The following is an 18,992-nucleotide window of genomic DNA, read 5'->3' as shown; positions in this document are numbered from 1 at the left end:
CATCAATGTTTGTGATTAGAATAAAGTGAGACACAAAATCATATCACAGAATTGTTTATTTTCTTAACTTAAGTGACTTTAGACCCACTCTCTCTTATGATGGCTCTGGTCTGTCGTAGCAATTTGTTTGGATGTACAATGTTTGGGTCATTCTCATCAGCATAATCATCGAGTCTTTTCCTTAGAATATTCTTTAACTCTTTTATGCTTTCACCTCTCTTAAGTGCAGATATGCCGATGATGTCATCAAAGGATATTAATTTGTTTGGTCTCATCTCCTCTGGCACATTTTGAAGGATTGTCTTCTCATTTCTGTAAGCTTCTTTAATATTTTTCAGGATCTCATCCGATCCTGGCAGGTCCATCTTGTTAACAGCTAGCACTGCAGGTTTTTGTAACAATTCTTCATCATACAATTCTAATTCTTTATTTAGTAATAATATTGTTTCTAAACAAGACCTTATTGGATACTTAGGGTTGAGTTGGAATCCCTGCACATCTGCTATGAATAGTAACAACTTAGTTCTCTCTACATGTTTTAAAAAACTGTGTCCTAGGCCAACATTCACATGTGCACCCTCTATGAGTCCAGGCAGATCAGCAATAGATATTTGGCGGAGGTCCTCATAAAATATAATTCCTTTGTTAGGCTTTATGGTGGTGAAGGGATAGTTGGCTATTTTTGGTTTAGCTCTTGATATAGCTTTTAATAATGAACTTTTACCAGCATTGGGGAAGCCCACAAGCCCAATATCAGCGATCAGTTTCAGATCTAATCTAATGTGATGTATTTGTCCGAAATGACCCAGAAAATTAGTTTCTGGAGTGCCTCCAGGGCCCCCTCTAGCTATGATCACCGTCTCATCTTCCTTGTCGATTGAACCTAGAACTTTTCCATCTTCTCTGTACACAGTTATGCCTAAGGGAACTTCAAGTTTAACGTCGGCGCCTGGATTACCGACTATTTTTGACTTTCTACTGTCTTCTCCATGCCCAGCGGTGACGGTTTTGCCACGATATTTACCCATTATGTTTCTGAGATTGGCATCTTCCTTACCGATGCAATAAACACAGCCTCCTTGACCTCCGAGGCCTCCAAACTTAGGCAGACCAGTCCCTCCTGTACCTCCTTTTACGTGAAGTCTGACAGAATCGATGAATTTACTTCGGAGATAACTACGCGGCTTCTTAAGCTCTTTTACAGCAAACAACGTTCTGAATATTAAAACCATTATTTTGGATTCAAATATTTGTCATTTGAGGAGTATTTCAAGTGCGAGTACACTGTTTGTTATGTCCACATTTTTAGGTTAAGTTGTTTGACAGTTCCTGTCAGCGAAGTTTACATGATGCGTTTCATTTTTTTATTTTGAATTTTAAGTTACATTCAAAATGAAATGGATGCTTCTAGATGTTGAATTCTCTGTTGAACTTCTGGTAAGGATAAACGACTTCTGGTAAGCTAATTTGTTTATTGAAATCTTGGACAAAAGTAAGTATGAGTAACTTGGATTGTATTTCATCGCCGAATCATCTGACGCCAGGACTACACTGTCCACCACAGAACACTAAAACCTTGGTTGTCAACATGTCACTGTCAGTGACAGGTGACTGATAGTTGTTTGCTGTACATTCTGTATATTGTACAATTAATTAAAATGTATTTGGGTATTTATAATTAATCCATTAAGAAAATTTAACGAAAAAGCTATTTGAACGCATGAGGCATAAGCTCGGGATTGTTGCCTTATATAGTTATAGAATTTTATGAGAGTATTTCTTATAGAATAATACAAGATAATATTCTACGTCCGGCACCGGCAAAATCGTCTCTTATCTGATAATGATACTAGCGATGTAAGTGTTTATGGGTCAAAGGATCTAAACCATTAAAGCCGAGTTAAACGTTAGATTGGTTTTCAAATGTAAATTATTTGCCACTAAAAAAATTTAATAAACATAAGGCTAAAAATGAAATTAGTATTCATCAGTGTTATCAGTGTATTTGTGTTGTGGGAGAGATTTAATCCGGCATCATGCAGTATCGGGGATCGCTCCTCAATATATTTAAACTGCAATCATAGATGTGTGAAAGAAAATTGTACCAATGGTATGTAATTTTTGTTATCTTTATTATTTCTCACCACCCAGACTCGAACCTATTAAAGTCACATTTTTATGTTGCAAATGTAACATTAAAATGCTGCCACATAATTCACATTTATATAAGTTTGTCCTTAGTACAGTTTTAATATGGTTTCCATACCAGTACATAGGGGTACTATATTTAAAATCATAAAATGTGTTAAAAGACCTCATAATGAAAACAGTTATTCCAGTTTTACAAAGTTACTTGAATATAAGAGCTAAATATAATTTGGACTAGCTCTAAGTAATTATCCTTTTAAGATTTCTAAAAGGTTACTTTAATCACTTATAGATGGCGAGAAATTCAGAACAAAAGCAGCTCAGAAGCAGGACATCTGGTGCAAGTTGTTGCGCTGGAGCTGTGATGATGAGTGCAGGTATCAGTGCATGTGGTTCACTGTGCAGAACTTCAAGAGGGCTGGTGAGGGAACCCCCAAATTTCATGGCAGAGTAAGTTGCACATAATCAGACAATTTAAACAACCTAAGTATTTTTTTCTGCATGAATATAAAAAGCACAGGTTCAAAAACCTTCAGTCAGTAATAAGCTCACTGGTAACATTTTAAAGATCAACAAGAAATAGATATGCTTATAATTTGCCTCTCTCCTTAGAAATGTTTTACTTAAGCAGAAAATGGCATAATTAAACCTGTTGTTAGCCAGCATTCATGAAGCAGTTGAATTTGTATGAAGAACTGCTTGATGGCTAACTATGTATTAGATAATCTTATAATGTAATTAGTTACTATGTTAAACCTTTTCTTTAGTGGCCATTCATCAGGGTAATGGGGATGCAGGAACCGGCTTCAGCATTCTCGTCCATCCTGAACTTTGCTGCCAATGCCTACATGTATAAGAAGATCCAGAGACAGTTCCCACTGTCCAAGGCTCGTGCCATGCCTATTGTTGCCTTCTGGCATGGATTTGCTATGGTAAGTTCATATAGAATAAACTCACTTATCTAGAATGCTGATGTAAGAAGGAAAACTCAACTTTATTTAATTTCTCTTTGAATACCAGGTGTGCATGAATGCATGGGTGTGGTCAACAATATTCCATATGCGAGATAATCCATTCACAGAGTTCATGGACTATGCATGCGCTCTGTCCATGGTCATGGGCCTATTCGTCGCCGCCGTAGTAAGGTAAAACACAATTATTTCCTTGCCAAGTCTGTCTATCTGCATTCCTGACTCAACAGTTCAACCAATGAATGTAAGAAAAGACGTAGGCTACTTCTCGGCTCAATACGACATCGACGTAGGCAAAGATGCCAGTAAAAGTTTGTTGTGTGTCTATATGAAGTTAAGTTTAACAATTTATCTATTCCAGCGAACTTTTCGATGACATTTATCTATGATTTTCAGATTGTGTTACAAACGGACAAAGCTCACGATATTCATCCTCCTTGTGCCGCTGTTCTACTTTGTAACGCACGTCCGCTATCTCTACGAGGGTGTTATCAACTATGATTATAATATGAGCCTCAATATATTTTTCGGTAAGTTTGCCTGATATTCTTAATTAATGAGGTAATTTTTTTTTTAGTTGATTGATTTGGGGAAAGACCAATTTATTTTCGCCTCTATCTCAAGACAATTAGGTTTATTTCGTATGGCAGGCGTGGCAGGGTCTCTGATCTGGGTGGGCGTGACGTGGCGGCAGTGGCGGCTGGGCCACGGCTACGCGTGGCGCATGCTGTGCTTCACGCTGCTGTCGGGCGCGGCGCTGTCGCTGGAGCTGTTCGACTTCCCGCCGCGACTCGGCGCCTGGGACGCGCACGCGCTCTGGCATCTGTCTACCTCGCCTCTGCCTTTGCTGTTTTATAGGTACCTATATGAAGAGTACTTTAGGGATAATTATGTGGACAAGAGTCACTAACAAGTAACAGGCATATTTAATGTCTCAAAATTGATTTTCTTTTCTCGATTCTTTTAGATTGATTTCTTGGGGCTGTCAACACCTTATTGCTCCCACGTTAAGCACAGGTCTCTTATTCAATGTGTTTCATAAAACTCAGCTATTCGTTAGTTTCGTCCAGATTACTTACTGTTTTTTTTTATGTCAACAGATACGTATTAGACGACCTCCACTACCTGCAGTCGAAAGAGCTGGAAAAGTTTGCGTTCAAGCTGACCTGAGTCATTTCATATAAAATCTCAGTCCGCGTTTCACAAATTGTAGGAAATGTCTGTGAATACTGGAAGATAGTAGGTAAGACCTGCATTACTGGCAGACTGAGAAAATGTGTTATTATGCTTTGACTGTCATTTTGCATACATATACAAGATATCTCTACAGACGTTTCTGCTCAATAGTAATAAAAACGTCCAATATTCATCAAAGAGGTACCTCAGCACGTACATTATATATGTAGCTTTTATCGAACAAACTAATGTTATTTTAGGAACAAGACTGACCTTTTTTGCATTTTTTGTATGTGTATAGAACTAAGAATAAATAATATATAAGAATGTATTTATAAACCTAGTATATTCTTCATGTGCAATATTAGGCTGGTCAAAAACATCAGCCACAGTAACAAGCCGCCGTGGTATTATATATTTTGCAAAAGCAAATTATTTCAGCGTGCATTGTATACCCTAATACGTAATGTTAGTTGCATACGCCAGTGTTGCAAAATTGAAAAAAAAAGAACCTGTTTATGGTCGCTTTTTAGTGATGTTTCTTTGGAAAAGATTAACCCAGGAAATGCGTTGTGCTGATAAAACAGTTACATATTATCGCGATCTCCACGACTGTTTTCTATTATGATAACCTCGTTATAAGATTTTATATTTTGTATATACCTACGCTATTTTATTTTGAGTACAAATGCCTGTGAATTGAAACTAAGCTAAAGTTTTATTTCTAATAAACTTTTGTTATTGTTAAAAGTTTGTGTTATTTTGGAACCTTAAGGCCTGTTTCACCGCCGCCGCGCCGCCACATAAGTTCTCTTTAAATTACATGACAGTTTTTTTTCAAACAGAGGGCCTGCCTAGCTGCGCAGAGAATGTCAAATTTTTCAATTTATCTGCCAGATAGCGGAACAATCGCTTGATATCGATAATGCTTGTTTAGAATGTATTGTAAAAAGTATCAATAGCAAAATATAGGGAGGGGGGAATATCGGTTGCTAAAAATTTTTATTAGACTAAAATTTTTATTTGAAAATTTTTCTACACAAGTGACACAAGGACAGATTACAGAACAGCACAAAACGCAAACTTAACTTTCAAGTATTAACTTTTTCCATTGTTCCCCACAATGGATGCCCATTTTCTGCTTTTTTAGCCATGCCAACCCTTTCATGGGTAACTTGGACTCCGTTGTGACGGTACTCTCCTCTCGGTTACCTCTTACTCTCCTAAAGTCAGCTTTTGGGTTATAAGTTTTTTTTGGTTCCAGGAATGTATTCCTAGCTTCAACAATTTGATAGAAGGGTGTTTTTTGAGTAGTGGACGTAGAATAGGCCTGCTCCGACGAGTGCCTGGCTTTGTCCTCCTGGAACATCAGCTTCTCGTTCCAGTGCCTCCGGTACTCCTGCTCCATGTAGGGAGGCCTCCTTTTCTCAGGACTCCTGTCTCGTTGGTAAGCGTGCTTGTAGGATATCTTCGAGTGCGTCTTGCGTTTGGGCAGGTTGTGCGCGCGGTTCCTGTGGTTGAGGGTCCGCTCTATCTTCTGACTGTACACGGTCTGGTAGTCGTCGGAGTCACTCGACGATTCCACGTCCTTATCAGATTTTTCTTCTTTATTCTTAGACTTTTCCTTGGCCTTGAAAAGCTTGACAGATTTCAACATTTTGCTGAACAATCCTTGCTTTTCCTTTTTCTGCAATTACATAAATACGACGTTTTTAAAAATCTTAACGCTTTTAAGAATTGATATTGGAATTAACGATTCAGTTTTTTTTTAGATAAGCTTAGATCGGCGAACATCGGCCCAGCTACGGTTTAAGAAATTTACCTTTGTGGTTCAAGTGCTACCTACCTACCTACATACCAGTCGGAATTCACCCACTACACTACAGGACAAAAATGGCTTACTTGTTTCGTTTCGTGAGGCTCTTTGGGGAGAACCAGTGTGACGTCGCTATCAGACTCAGAGCTCGAAGACTCCGACTCTGTAATCGTGGTCACATTATGTATAACGCCCTTACGGAGCACACGTCTATCTGCTTCCATAATAGGCGGCGGGTTCCGCGCTCGCAAGTAATTCTCCAGCCTTTCTCTTCTTAGCTTTACCTCAGTGTCGGTTGTGACCAGCTGCGATCGCACGCTTGTATTATGTGACGGTAACTTGCTTTCCATCGTTGTGTTCGGGCTTTCTGAAGACTCCGCTACTTCTTTTTTAATAAATAATTCTGACATAGCTTGCATTACATTCTTCATGTTTTTCGGCTGCTTTTTCTCCGCCTTTACAAGTACTGGACCAGCAAAAACATGCGTAGATTTAATAACATCCTCGTAATCACTCAGTGACGTATCTTTATTATTTAAATCCATAGTGAGCGCCATTGATTTATAAATTTCTTTAATCAACTTTTCTGTTTCTTTACTTCTTGCTTCTTCTTTCATTTCATCTGTATTAGTAGCTGTTGTTGTCGCTTGTTTTAAGTGACTCGATTTGACGTGAGAACTATTTCTGTAGCAGCTAGCGCACACGTGTCTTCCTGGAGTTTGGATGAAAAGAGGAAAGTTCTGAAAACATTTAAGTGGTGCAGGTGGGTAACAAAGCGGGCCCGAACTCAACTGCCTTGAACAGGATGCCATGTACGGATTTGGGTTCATCGCGTAAGGACTATAAGTTATGCTGTTCATTAGACTAGAAGTCGGCATGTTACTCTGCGATGGACCTTTTTGAACGACAGCATCCTTTTTCGGTTTCTCCTCTGAAATTTGACTCCTCGTTTGACTGGAAACCTTAACTTCTGCAAGAACCGACTGCAATATACTTTTGATTTGATTTAATGTTGCTTCTGTTTTGGCCTCCGACAAATTTGCCTCGATGTTACTTGTTACTGTCTGACATTCGCTGTTGTTTATAACAGTGGTCAAACATTCAGCATTTTTATGCAGTAACGGAATAGGTTGTAGACTTTTTTGTACCTTAGGTTTTTTATACAGTTTTTTAGGATAATTTGATCCAATGTCAATATAGCAACTCTTTGAAGTTTCAACGCTAATGTGCCGATCTCTATTCATTCTCCTTCTCTTTACGGTGACTTTCTTTGCTGTTGGTTCTGTTCTACTTAGTTTAGGCAATTTTCGCGTGTATCCACTGTAGTAGTCTGGTCTATTTTTAATTACATAATTATAGCTAGGCTTAAGCGGTGGGTAGTCTCCAGGTGGATAATAGTATAGATGGCTTCGATATTTACTGCGAATATTTTCTGGCCAACATCTCATATCAATTTGGGGCTTAAGTTCCTTTCTTCTTGAAACATCAGAGTCGTTTTTCATTTTAATAGGTTTTTCCCTTACGGGCACTAAGTCGTAATCGTTAGTGTCATAATATGCGTTACCAGTGCTAATCTCATTAATCATGTAAGTCTGAGGATATTTAACAGTGACGTTGTTGTCAATGTTGTGAAAAGCTCCGTGGCAACATGAGCATAGGTCCGACTCGAAACGTCCGATATTTTCAGCTTGCGGCAGACTATCTCTGCAAATAGGCGTAGAAAACTCGCTAACCTGAGACATATTACCCCCTAGTAGTTTAGGTTTATATTGCTTATTTATCATTTTACTCAAATACGAACGAGATAGATCATTGTCATTCTTAGGAACGTCTGCTTTCATGTCACCCTTATTAAATGGAGAAGTATGTGTTTGTGCATAATAGATATACGGTGATTTTGCTTTTTTACTTTTCTTTAGTAACTTCTTTTTATTTCTAAAAAAGTTTTTTCGATACTCATTTGGCTTTGGGTTATTCATTTTTGGAATATAATTGTAGGTTGGTATAATTTCAGGTTGTATGGCCGTACGCTGAGAGGTATATGGGTTTTCGTCTAAGTTAATTTGTGAATGTTCCACTGCACTTGTCGTTGGAAATATGAAAGAAACATTAGACTTTTTTCCTGACTGCGTGCATGCTGGGCTTGTGCTTCTGTCGCAGTCCAATGCGTTGCAGGCGACGGCAGTGGTGGAGACGTGAGGGAAGTTGGTTTCACATAGCACGGTGTTGACGGTTCGCTTTTGCGAAAGCGACGGCTTTGGAAGTTTGGTCACTTTGTTAGTTATTGGATTTTGATTTGGTAACTGTATATCTGGGGAGCGCTTGCCAGACTCGTCAAGTTGTTTCTCCAAGTGGAGAATTTTTTGTTGCAGATCCGTTACATCAATCGGAATGCAAGATATTATTTTCACTTCGGTCTGGGACGGTGTATTGCCTGTTATGAAAAATATAAATTACTTGATAATTGAAAAACGTCAGTGTAAGAAATATATTAGGCAAAGAAAAAATTTAATCCTCATTTTAATACATGTGTTAGCTTCCACATGTAGAACAAACGTTCACAATTTATTTGGTTCCATGCTTTGTCATAGTAGAACGAAGAAGACACCAAAATCCGAATGTAGAGATTTCGACTTGTAAAAAAGACGAGTTAGCCAGATTTGATAAGGAAATAGATGTTTAGATAAATATGAGGACTAATTTTGATTAAATTCCAGTTAAAAAGTACTAAGTCTAAAAATAAAAAAAACGAACATCGTCAGCATATTCTTAAACTGGGTAACTTATTTCCATTTCAAACTATGAAGGAGGCAATTGGTTCCAAAGGATCGAGAAGTAGATAAAATAAATAAGCAGGACTGTTTTTTAGGGACTCTGTGCTCATAACGAGAAATGTTGAGTTAAAGGAACAAATGAGAAAGGTATTTTATACATCGAGGTTGGACTAATTCGATATCTTATGACTTCAAGTGTGACTCAAAAACTCGAAGAGTTGCCGCAAGAAAAAGCAGCGTCCTTAGATGTAATAAAATATCAACGGAGGGGGTCCAATCATAAGGAATGGCAATACCTAGTATTTTAAGTCTTAGGTATTTGTCGCTTATTTTAAGATGATGTATAGCCATTCGTATCCGGCAATTCATTTAACAACGAAAAGGTAAGGCAAGGCCAGTAATTGTAAAATGATTTAAACCTATTAATCACAGCCATAGGCTGAAAGAAGAGATGTAGAGAGAAAGAGAGGAGTAAAGGCTGATAAAAATAATTACCTATTAGACAGAAATGAATAATAGATTACCCAAATTAAATGCGACTCGCCTCAAGAAGTTCTCAATGCCTTTAAAACGTTGCCTACAAACCGCACCGTTACCAAATTCTTCAGTGCTCATGTTGTCAGCACGCTGGAAATAGTAATTTATATTAAAATGCTCGACCGATATCTGTGCACCCAATTTCGATCAAGCATAATAGGATCAGTGTATACCTTAGCGTACATATCTTGGATACCCTTACATTTTAACCACGTTTTCAATTTATCTTGGAAGGTGTTCTTTGGAGAGGTATGTGACAATTCACAACAATCATCCATATTTAATTTCACTATCGGTGTTTAACAGTGACACGTATTTTTCTTCGAAGCTCTTAAACAAGAATAACTATGGAAACTCATGACCTCAGCCTATCAGATCGCGTTGCGTCAAACTGCACGTTATTGCGCAGCGTCCAGTTTACGCAACTTCGTTCATTTCAAAATCGCACATCTATATAATCGCATTGAACATGACGAACTTATTTCGAAAAAATACTCAAGTTGAGACATACCATTCGGAGAGGGCAGTTTCCTTGCACCTGTTACGTATAAATTATTACCGTATCTGCCCTTTTATTAATAACAAATAATTTCATTTTGGATGGTCCAGGATGTAGATATAAAACTTAGAATGAACCAATTATTAAAACCAAACCTTCACATTTGGCTACCATGACATTAGCTTTACTTTTCTTTGATAGATCTATGTTTGAATTCGTCCAAATTTCAGTCCGTCAAGTTGCCTGAACCAAGAGCTATTTATTATTTATTTTATTTTTTCAATTTTCAGACTGGCCATACGTAAATTTTAATGAACCTCTAATAATTAACGCCATATGTTCTACCGATTATAATGAAACACTATTTTGTTTCCTTTGGCCCTGAAAACCTGTGAATTGGACTGACTGATATTTATGTCTTTACTTTTACCTATTGCTTTATGCAAATGCCATATGAGACCTTGTTTTTTTTTTGTGCACGCTGTCCTTCGGTTTTGTTCAAAGCTTAAGTTTAAGTGTATGGGGTTGACTTCACCATTGGGAAAAATTGCCATCCGCTTGAAAAAGGGGTGAAGGCATAGATACAGCATGTACGAGATACATAAAGTCATAGCCAAAGGTTTTCTCCGTTCATTACCAGCTAAACTGTTTAGTCGTCGTCTGACGATGCGGACGTTGATAACCAAACCGTACTTAGTATTGTAATTTTATATTGTGTAAGTATTATTTTTATTTAACTGTAAACTCTACTACTACCTGTTTTGACTTTAATGACGTCGATTGTGTAAAATGAAAATATTGAAACATTAATTCGCCCCTTCTAATAAAATCAGGGCCAAATCGTCGCCTAGTCTGAGGATGGCCTTCATAGGCTTTCCATCCAAAATTCAACAAAAGCCAGCATCCGGCATTACTGTGCGGCCGAATGCATAGCAAAATGTGAAATACCGTTGAATTTGCCCTTAGATAATATACAGTACATGGACTTACTACCATTTACATCTACACATTGGACCCTATCACTCAAATAGGAATTAATCAAATCCAGTGATCTATTTTTGATACCGTAATATCCGAGTTTGCATATGTACATATTATCATAGCGCGCAAACTGAAATGCAACATTAGGCCTTAATTCTGAAACTTTTAAGTGTATTTCAGTTTATTAAACAAATATCTAGGAACAATAAAAATAAAACGCAATTTATCATTTTAGACAACTTCTTATAGCAACGATACATTTTAAAACGCAACAATTTCTTAAATACTGACGTCACGCACACTCAGAAGAACATCCGTGGTCTAAACACAGTCTGGGGTTCGCCATAACTCGACTTGTCTTTCCCAAGCAACGTCCTCACTATGAGGTTTCTTGGAGAGAAAGGATTTCGTTTATAAAACATTTTCTTAAGCATGACATTTCTTATTTTTAAATCACCTTCAGCTAAATCTTTTTGAGCTTTGAGAGTGAATTTGAGAGGATCGTTGTTACCGTTTTTAGCCTGTTCCATTGCTTTCGCTTGCAGGTTCTTCCAGTTAAATAAAGGTTTGCGCAATACTGGTTTGGTTACCGGGGTTTGTGCCGTTTGTGTTTGTGTCGAGCAGTTCCTCTGGTCGTATTCGTCGCCTCTTCCGACCGGCGACATCGGCGGTTGGATCTTCTTCTTTATCTTACGGAAGATCGACATCTTTCTCTCGCTCTGCGTGCCAATACTTTTGACTTCTATCTCTTTAAGGCAGAGCGGTACTTGCGGTTGGGGCATTTGACTGTAGCTATTTTCATACGTGCTTTGATATGGTGGAGCTGATGGTCGTTGTTTAGAATGGTAAGGTGGTGCGGTCGCATGTTCCTGAAATCTTTGTCGTGTCCTTGGTGAGTAAGAGTAAATGTCATGGATAGGTGGAGGAGGAGGTGGCGGATACTGGTACTCCTGTACTCCAGGATTATATGGCGGATGATAATCTGGTTGGTACTCATTTGGCCGGTAGTTATTAGGAATAGGCGGCGGTCTGAAATATTCTTGGCCATGCATCATGTAATTGGTAATTTCTTGCCTAAATGGCGAGCGTGGCTTTACATCGACGTCTATCGCACTTTCGCTCTCACTTAGCTCTTCAATAACATCTTTTTTCTTCTTCTTGAAAAGTCCGATAGATCGCAGAACTCTTGAGAACTTACTATTTTTTGGCTACAACAAAAAAGAGAAATGATAAAAAATGGGTGTCAAGCTTGTGGCAGCTTGTGAGATTCACAAACATTTAATTACATGGACAAAGATACTGAGAATAAACTTTCATAAATCGCACAACATTTTGTCCTACTCGGGGATCGAACCCGATAATCGTCGCGCACTGTAGTCATAGGCTTGGTGTCCTCTACCATTTCTATCTGTGCAGTATACTAACCTTGAACCTTATCTTAGTTTCAGTAGTTTCTGTATCAAGTTCGGTTCCAGAAATGGACTGTGTTACTTCTAAGCTTAGTTTTTCTAAAAGAGTATCAGAATAACTAGCATTTGTCGTTTCACTGTAATAAGGTTCGTGCATCATTCTGCATCCTATTGCCTCACAACTTTTTGAGTAACATTTCAGCGGCGGTGTGCCCACTTTGGCATCGTGTTTGGAAAGTTTCGAACTCTCACCAACACTTCTTGTCGTCAATGTTTTAGGATTAATCTTTTTATGATGTTCACATACGTGTCTGTCGCTAGTGCCTTCAGAATCTTTCTTTCGATCTGGGCTCTGAGCGACAAATTTATAGATTTCTTTAATAAGTTCTTCAGTTTCCGTATGGCACGTTTCCGTATGACACGTTTCTGTATGGCATGTGTCTGTATGAACAGCTCCTGAAGCAGTATTGCTCGTTTTATTGCAACAATTATCGGAATGTGTAGGATCTTTACTAGTTGCACAATTCGTACACGTGTAGCTCTGACTTGGCATCACGAAACCATTTTGCATAGACATCGGACAGTTCATAGGACACATTGGTAGAATCGGATAGCAACAAGGATTTGTAAACGGCGTCATATAAGGTGGCACGTTGGCCTGTCCGGCGCCATAGTTGTTAAAACTATGCCTACTAGGCATTGGATGGCTGTTGACTTTTGGGCAATTATTTTCGAGAATAACATTTACTCCAGTATCACCAAGTTTTGAGGATACCTCTGATTTGTCACATTGTGATGCAACCGTTTCTTTTTTTATTTCATGAAGAAAACTCTGCAGGATATCTTTAATTTCACATAGAGCCTTATCTGTTTTGTCGACATTTATTTCAGTTTCTTGTGTTTTATTAAAAGTTGTTTCAACTGTTGCGTTAACTTGCTCACTAACATATGGTGTATACTGCAAACTACTCATGGTACAATCTTCTTGTGGACACAGATCTTGCTTTTCCACTTGACATGTCATGTGTTTACGAGTTTTTCTCGGTTGTTCTATAACTCTAATGGGTATTGGGGATTGATCCGATGTAAACTCACTTTCCATAGTTTCAACGCGTTCATGACGATGCCTATGCCTTTGTGGTGAACTTCGCCTATGTGGGTGGTTAACATGAGCCAAATACTCTTCAAATTCTGTGTTATGTTGTGCTTTCAAATTCAGCCTAGGCCTTAATGTCCTAGGTGACGGTGGTACTTCTCTATAGTACTCATATGGTACCATATTATCATCAGTGAATTTTCTCCGTGACTTGGGGCTAGACTTTTCTTTAACTGGAACTAGATCGTAGAATTCAGAGTTATTAAAAATATCTAAATGCTTCCTACGGTGTTTCCCTCGACTATGTTTCTTAGAGCTGTATAAGCGTGTATCACAAATACTTCTCATTTCGCTTAGGTCACTGAGTCGCATCTTTTGTTTGCTTTCATCGTAGCAACAAGAACATAATTCGGTACCCTCCTGTATGTCTGGACGAACTGGAAACTCTTGATCTCGACATACAGGGGCTGAAAACTGACTAAGATCAGATTCTTTCCTTCCGAACATTTTTACTGGTTTGTACTGTCTTCTTATTATGTCAGCAATAAAATCTTGGTCAAGTTCCCGATTGTGGTGTTTATGTTTCCGAACTCTGCTTGGCTTCTGTTCATAAGAATCTTTAAAATGATCAAATTTACTTCGTTTTAAATCTTTATGCTTTTGACTTTTATGAGGATGCTTAATCGTTGGCTCTGTATATTCTTGCCCGGAATGTTTTCTAACTACAGGGGGGCTAGAAAATTCAACGTTTGTATTATTCATTCGTGGGTTTGTTAGCGAACGAAAGCTGCTCGTAGAATAAGTCGTAGGGTAGTTCTCATGTACTGATCTTGCTCTATATTTATGCAATTTGGCACCGTATTCTGTTATCCTATGTAATTTGCTCTTTTTATTACTTACTTTCGTAACATTTGTCTGATACTCGTCACAATTAATCATATCCTCAGGTTGGTTTTCATCATCTCCTTCTTCTGGATTTGGAATATACTCACTCTCTTCAGTGTTTCTGTAATTACACTCTGAAGATTTGTATATAACTCTTGTGTCGATGCCATTCAACTTTCTCTCAGATGATTCGGTTTGTTCCTTGATCGGTCCTATGTCGTGGTTCACCTCTGACTCAATGTAGCTCTCGGACCTCCTAGAGCAGTCGAGGCACGCGATGTCCTGACACTGCTTATTTACTTCGTCTAACTGTTGTTCGAGACCGACTATCTTGCGTTTAAGATCTGTAACGTTAACAGCTATACTGGAACTTATCTTAATATCAGGTTGCGATGAGGTACCTGAAATATGAGACTTTGATTAGAATTTCATGTTACAGTGGTTATCTCTGTCGCTCTGCAGTTTTAAAACGTACCTAGCGCCCGTCGGAAAAACTCCCTTATGGCCCGGTATCTGCGCTTTGTCCGGGGCGAGATGCGACGTCGTGGAGTGCGCAAGGTCATCACCAACCTTCACACCGGCGACGTCTGACAATAAATAATAGAAGGCGTTGCTTAAAATAGTGTGCATGATCTGAACAAATCCAGACAGATTAGTAAAGAATAACAAGGCGTTTTTCCAGAAATAACTTAAGATTGTGATTTTGGATATGAGTTCTGCAAGACTGGGAACCTCTGGAATAGAGTCTATTGTTTTAAAGGAGCGGAAGTTGTTTCTGCTATATTATTTTAATAGAGGTACGTAAAAATACCTTTTCTGTCACACGATAATTTACGAATTTCGTCGATGTGATTCATTGTACAAAAATTCCATTTTCGCCTGAAAAGATAACCCAAAGTAACAATTATTACGCTTATTATTAAATTTTATTTTATTATAATTAAAAATACGTTTGACTTTTGAATTTCATCTGACTTTTGAGTCAATGTTTTTTTGTTCATCGATAATACATTTACGGCCAGTGTTCTGGTAAAAAATGAAGTTAAATCGAGGTAATATTGACCTAGAACTGTCAATTCCTGTGGCATGTTTCTGAATAAGTGCAAAGCATGCTGGCTGGATATTGTAATTGATGCCCTGACATCAGATGCAATAATATCAGTGCTGAAGAGTTAACAAAATACATCAGATAAAGAAAATCTTTGGCAGTACTTCTGCTAGACCAGTCACAACAACCAAACGATTTCGTGTTAAACATAGTATATGATCTATTTAGACGAAATTTTTCATAATGCTTACTCTATAACTATTTGATTATAGAATGTTTTGACGTTGACATTTATGTCAACTAGTTTTTGTATATATCAGAAAAACACACAATTCAAGTTCTTAATGCTCCAATTCCTCTTAAAATGTTTTCAAAATTACTACGAACTACGTATAAATCTGGCCGCGTCACGTACAAATCAGGACTGCTGCTGACAAGGAGAGTTACTCCCAAGGTCATTCATGTGCGGAAAATGCAGATGATTCCTCCCACGCAGTATGACATTCCCTTTCCGAAGAAAATCAAGCTAGGGAACATGCTGACGACTTACTGGGAAATATCACCACTGATCATCACAACCACCTTCGCCTTAGCTTTAATGTTCTGCTCAATATTATGGTCGATTAAAAATAAGGTATGTTTCATTGAATAAGTATCTTAAGTCTTGCGGCCTGTGATAGTTGTTTCTAAGTAGAAGTAAATATTTATGATGGGTTACACTTGTAACTATCGTTCTCTTTTTCTAAGAAAAGGCAGAAAATAAAAGGTATTCTTGCAAGTGATAAAGAAGAAAAAATCAAAACCAAAAGTTTTTATTTCAAATAGGCCGTTTTCGAATCACTTTTAAAACGTTACTAGTTGCACGGTTCAAAAGTGTCATTCTTATGCGAGAAGAACCAGGAAGAAACTTCATAAGTTACTCTTTTAAAAATAAAATATTACAGTATCAATATATACGATATTATTATTGTTTGCAAAAACCGCGTAAATTAGCAAAACTAGTATCCAATTGCACATTTTCAATAAAGCTCTTAGTCCAGATTTATTTTGACTCACAGTAAAAGAAATGAATTTGTTTAAGGTTGACGTCGTGTTCACATCTCGGAATCGACGATATGTATCCCGCACTATGGACCTCAGGAACCCAACAGTTCACAAGCTGATCATCATAAACCAAAAGTACGAACCCTGGCCCGAGATGGCAGATGTACATGACAAGATGAAATTGGCAGAGAAACGAGCTATGATGCGTGCACAGTCCTGCGCAGGACATTAGACTTACACCATATTATGTAGTTCTTGACAGACGCAACACCAGTCCAGATGCTCGCTGAGACCAGTCGCAACGTTGGTGAGGTCGAGCATGCCCGCATCAACAACTTTGAAGATTAGAGGGAATTAATGCATGCGCAAAATTTACACTTTAAATTTTGGATTACATTAAATTTGTAAATGAATAACATAATGATGCAGTATCTGTTGGTTGTTCTAAATAGGCATATATTACGAACTGGACTTTTATACAATCATTCTTCTTGAGAATATATTTATTTTGCTATGTGTGTTGTTTAAATTGCTAGTGCAAACCGAATGTAAGAAATAATGAATCACGTTACGTGTAGGTGCACATTTTATGTAACTGTAAATATAACTTTTAGGATTATAAATTTAGACAAAGGCTACCTAAAGACGGCTTCCGGTATACTATTTCTACAAGATGAAAGTATATCAATCAATATATTGTAACAAAAATATCTAAGAGAAACTTCACAGAAGCAGAACCACGCGCTTTGCTCACCTGACAGTTTCCGCGTTGATTGCATTCCATAGCTCTCTGTATATCTACCCATATGTATATCTCATGATGAGGAGCTCGTGGCTAAGCTATAACCGCATAAGTGATTCGATCACAGGTTAAGCTATGCTTGACGCGGTTGGTCCGTAGATGGGTGACCATCTTTGTCATAACGAGTTCCTCCGTTTTTCGGAAGGCACGTTAAATTGTGGGCTGTTATTCCTACATCTTTGACAGTCGTTACAGGTAGTCAGAAGCTTGAAAAAGTCTGACAGCCAGTCTAACCAAGGGGTATCGTGTTGCCCAGGTAACTGGGTTGAAGAGGTCAGATAGGCAGTCGCTCCTTGTAAAACACTGGTACTTAGCTGAAACCGGTTGGACTGGTAGCCGACCCCAACATAGTTGGGAAAAGGCTAGGCCAATGATGTATATCTCATGAATTTAAACATAGACAAGACTATGTACAGAATTGGGTTTGTGAAACAAATTAACTATTATTTGATAGCTCAAGACGTCACGCAAATCACTATATGTTACATTATTAATTATTACACACAAGCATATATTATGTGAATAAAAACGAGTCAGGGTGTGATAACAAAATAGCAAAACAAACTTTGAATGGGAATAAGAAATGATACCACCAGAAATCGTTTCCAATATTTTATTTTTAAATTAGTGGCAGTGAAGTTTTTGGGTAATTATCGAGTGTTGAACATAAGCCGGTATCTGTCTTACGTTCGTTGAGTGAATACAAAAATAAATGTTCTCGGTTCGCGTATGTTACGTTTATGTTGCGTGGCTTCGATTCGGGTTGCTTCGCTTTATTTTGAGGTCTGTGTAGGCTCTTATAGTCTTTAACCAACCTGATTTTTCATACCATAAAAGAGAGCGCAAACTTATTTATCCTTCCAATCCTTGTATTTAGAGCGAGCACACTACCCATACCTCAAAACACAGTAGATAATGTGTTTAAAAAGATTTGTACGTGCCATATCTAACTTAACTAACATTACTTACAACTCATAAGTTGGCACTTGGTAAATGAACTATTCTTATGGCACCAGTCCTTAGTAGCCTACTATCGCACCGCAACACGCTATTTTCATGTTCGACATTTATATAAAACTCTACACCGAATCTTCGACGACAAACTGTAGAACGCAACATATAATCTAATACTTTACAAGTAAGTCTTAATAGAGTAGTCACAGCTGTCGTCCACAATGTTGTGTCGACAGGCTGGCGTCGAAGCTAGAGCCGTACGATGGGATTGTAAAAGAAGAACGATTTGGCACGTAACGTTAAAACGAGTCACCTACGTGCTATAGTGTATGAATAACTAACATTCAATATTTTACGTATTTGCATTTGCACGACTGCTCACTGCGTGTGTTAAGTTGTGTACTGAGTTGTAACATCGCTCGTGGTATCCAGCACGCTCGCTAGCGCGACACAACAGACTGACCACCCACTGCCATATATCAATTCCACATACGGATTTCATACGATTTGCGAGGGATAATATTTTAAAGTTTGAAGCCGTATTGTTCATTATATAACGTACATACGACACTTACGACTTGGGCAAACTACAATGATCCTAAAAGATCACTTTTATTATATTTAGGATTGTTTGCATAAATTGGATTACAAGGAAATGCTACAAATCAATACCCATCTTAAAGACTGACATTTCAAAAAACAATGACGTAACTATTTTATCCGCCTATAAAAACGAGGTTCGAAAACGAAAGTGTTTTTCGAAAATTCTGTTATCGTTTATATAATATTAGTTATCTAATTATTTAGGTATGTATATTTCGAATGAATTTAAATTTGGGGAGGTTCCACTGA

At 37.9% G+C, this 18,992-nt stretch overlaps 5 protein-coding genes across 6 annotated transcripts; 2 read left to right on the top strand and 3 right to left on the bottom strand.

Annotated features, from left to right (window-relative positions):
• Positions 1–38: 38 nt before the first annotated feature.
• LOC113504435 (GTP-binding protein 10 homolog) lies at positions 39–1,319 on the bottom strand. The gene has a single exon (XM_026886711.1). The coding sequence runs from the start codon at positions 1,230–1,232 to the stop codon at positions 69–71; it is 1,164 nt and encodes a 387-aa protein (XP_026742512.1). The 5' UTR covers positions 1,233–1,319; the 3' UTR covers positions 39–68.
• A 292-nt stretch (positions 1,320–1,611) lies between these two features.
• On the top strand, positions 1,612–5,045 carry LOC113504436 (post-GPI attachment to proteins factor 3). The gene is made up of 7 exons (XM_026886712.1): positions 1,612–2,110; positions 2,441–2,598; positions 2,916–3,080; positions 3,169–3,293; positions 3,516–3,649; positions 3,770–3,977; positions 4,220–5,045. Exons 1-7 carry the CDS (start codon positions 1,972–1,974, stop codon positions 4,287–4,289), a joined length of 999 nt encoding a protein of 332 aa, XP_026742513.1. The 5' UTR covers positions 1,612–1,971; the 3' UTR covers positions 4,290–5,045.
• Positions 5,046–5,278: 233 nt separating this feature from the next.
• LOC113504433 lies at positions 5,279–10,880 on the bottom strand. Of its 2 annotated transcripts, XM_026886707.1 has the most exons (5): positions 9,934–10,880; positions 9,596–9,752; positions 9,410–9,512; positions 6,198–8,545; positions 5,279–5,982 (listed from the first exon to the last, which is right to left on the bottom strand). In XM_026886707.1, the coding sequence occupies exons 2-5, from the start codon at positions 9,698–9,700 to the stop codon at positions 5,380–5,382; spliced, it is 3,159 nt and encodes a 1,052-aa protein (XP_026742508.1). In that variant the 5' UTR covers positions 9,701–9,752; positions 9,934–10,880; the 3' UTR covers positions 5,279–5,379. The 2 variants fall into 2 exon arrangements, with proteins under 2 accessions (XP_026742508.1, XP_026742509.1); XM_026886708.1 differs by lacking the exon at positions 9,410–9,512 and having other exon boundaries at positions 9,625–9,752; positions 9,934–10,874.
• A 244-nt stretch (positions 10,881–11,124) lies between these two features.
• Positions 11,125–15,448, bottom strand: LOC113504611. Its single transcript, XM_026887006.1, has 4 exons — positions 15,104–15,448; positions 14,768–14,879; positions 12,328–14,693; positions 11,125–12,110 (listed from the first exon to the last, which is right to left on the bottom strand). Exons 2-4 carry the CDS (start codon positions 14,853–14,855, stop codon positions 11,205–11,207), a joined length of 3,360 nt encoding a protein of 1,119 aa, XP_026742807.1. The 5' UTR covers positions 14,856–14,879; positions 15,104–15,448; the 3' UTR covers positions 11,125–11,204.
• Positions 15,449–15,622: 174 nt separating this feature from the next.
• LOC113504612 lies at positions 15,623–16,899 on the top strand. Its single transcript, XM_026887007.1, has 2 exons — positions 15,623–15,974; positions 16,422–16,899. The coding sequence occupies exons 1-2, from the start codon at positions 15,705–15,707 to the stop codon at positions 16,614–16,616; spliced, it is 465 nt and encodes a 154-aa protein (XP_026742808.1). The 5' UTR covers positions 15,623–15,704; the 3' UTR covers positions 16,617–16,899.
• Positions 16,900–18,992: the final 2,093 nt, after the last annotated feature.

The sequence above is a fragment of the Trichoplusia ni genome, chromosome 22 (genome assembly GCF_003590095.1).
Source record: "Trichoplusia ni isolate ovarian cell line Hi5 chromosome 22, tn1, whole genome shotgun sequence".
Taxonomy (NCBI): Eukaryota; Metazoa; Arthropoda; class Insecta; order Lepidoptera; family Noctuidae; genus Trichoplusia; species Trichoplusia ni.
The sequence above is the reverse complement of the archived record's forward strand: the minus strand, read 5'-3'. Positions and strand labels throughout refer to the sequence as shown.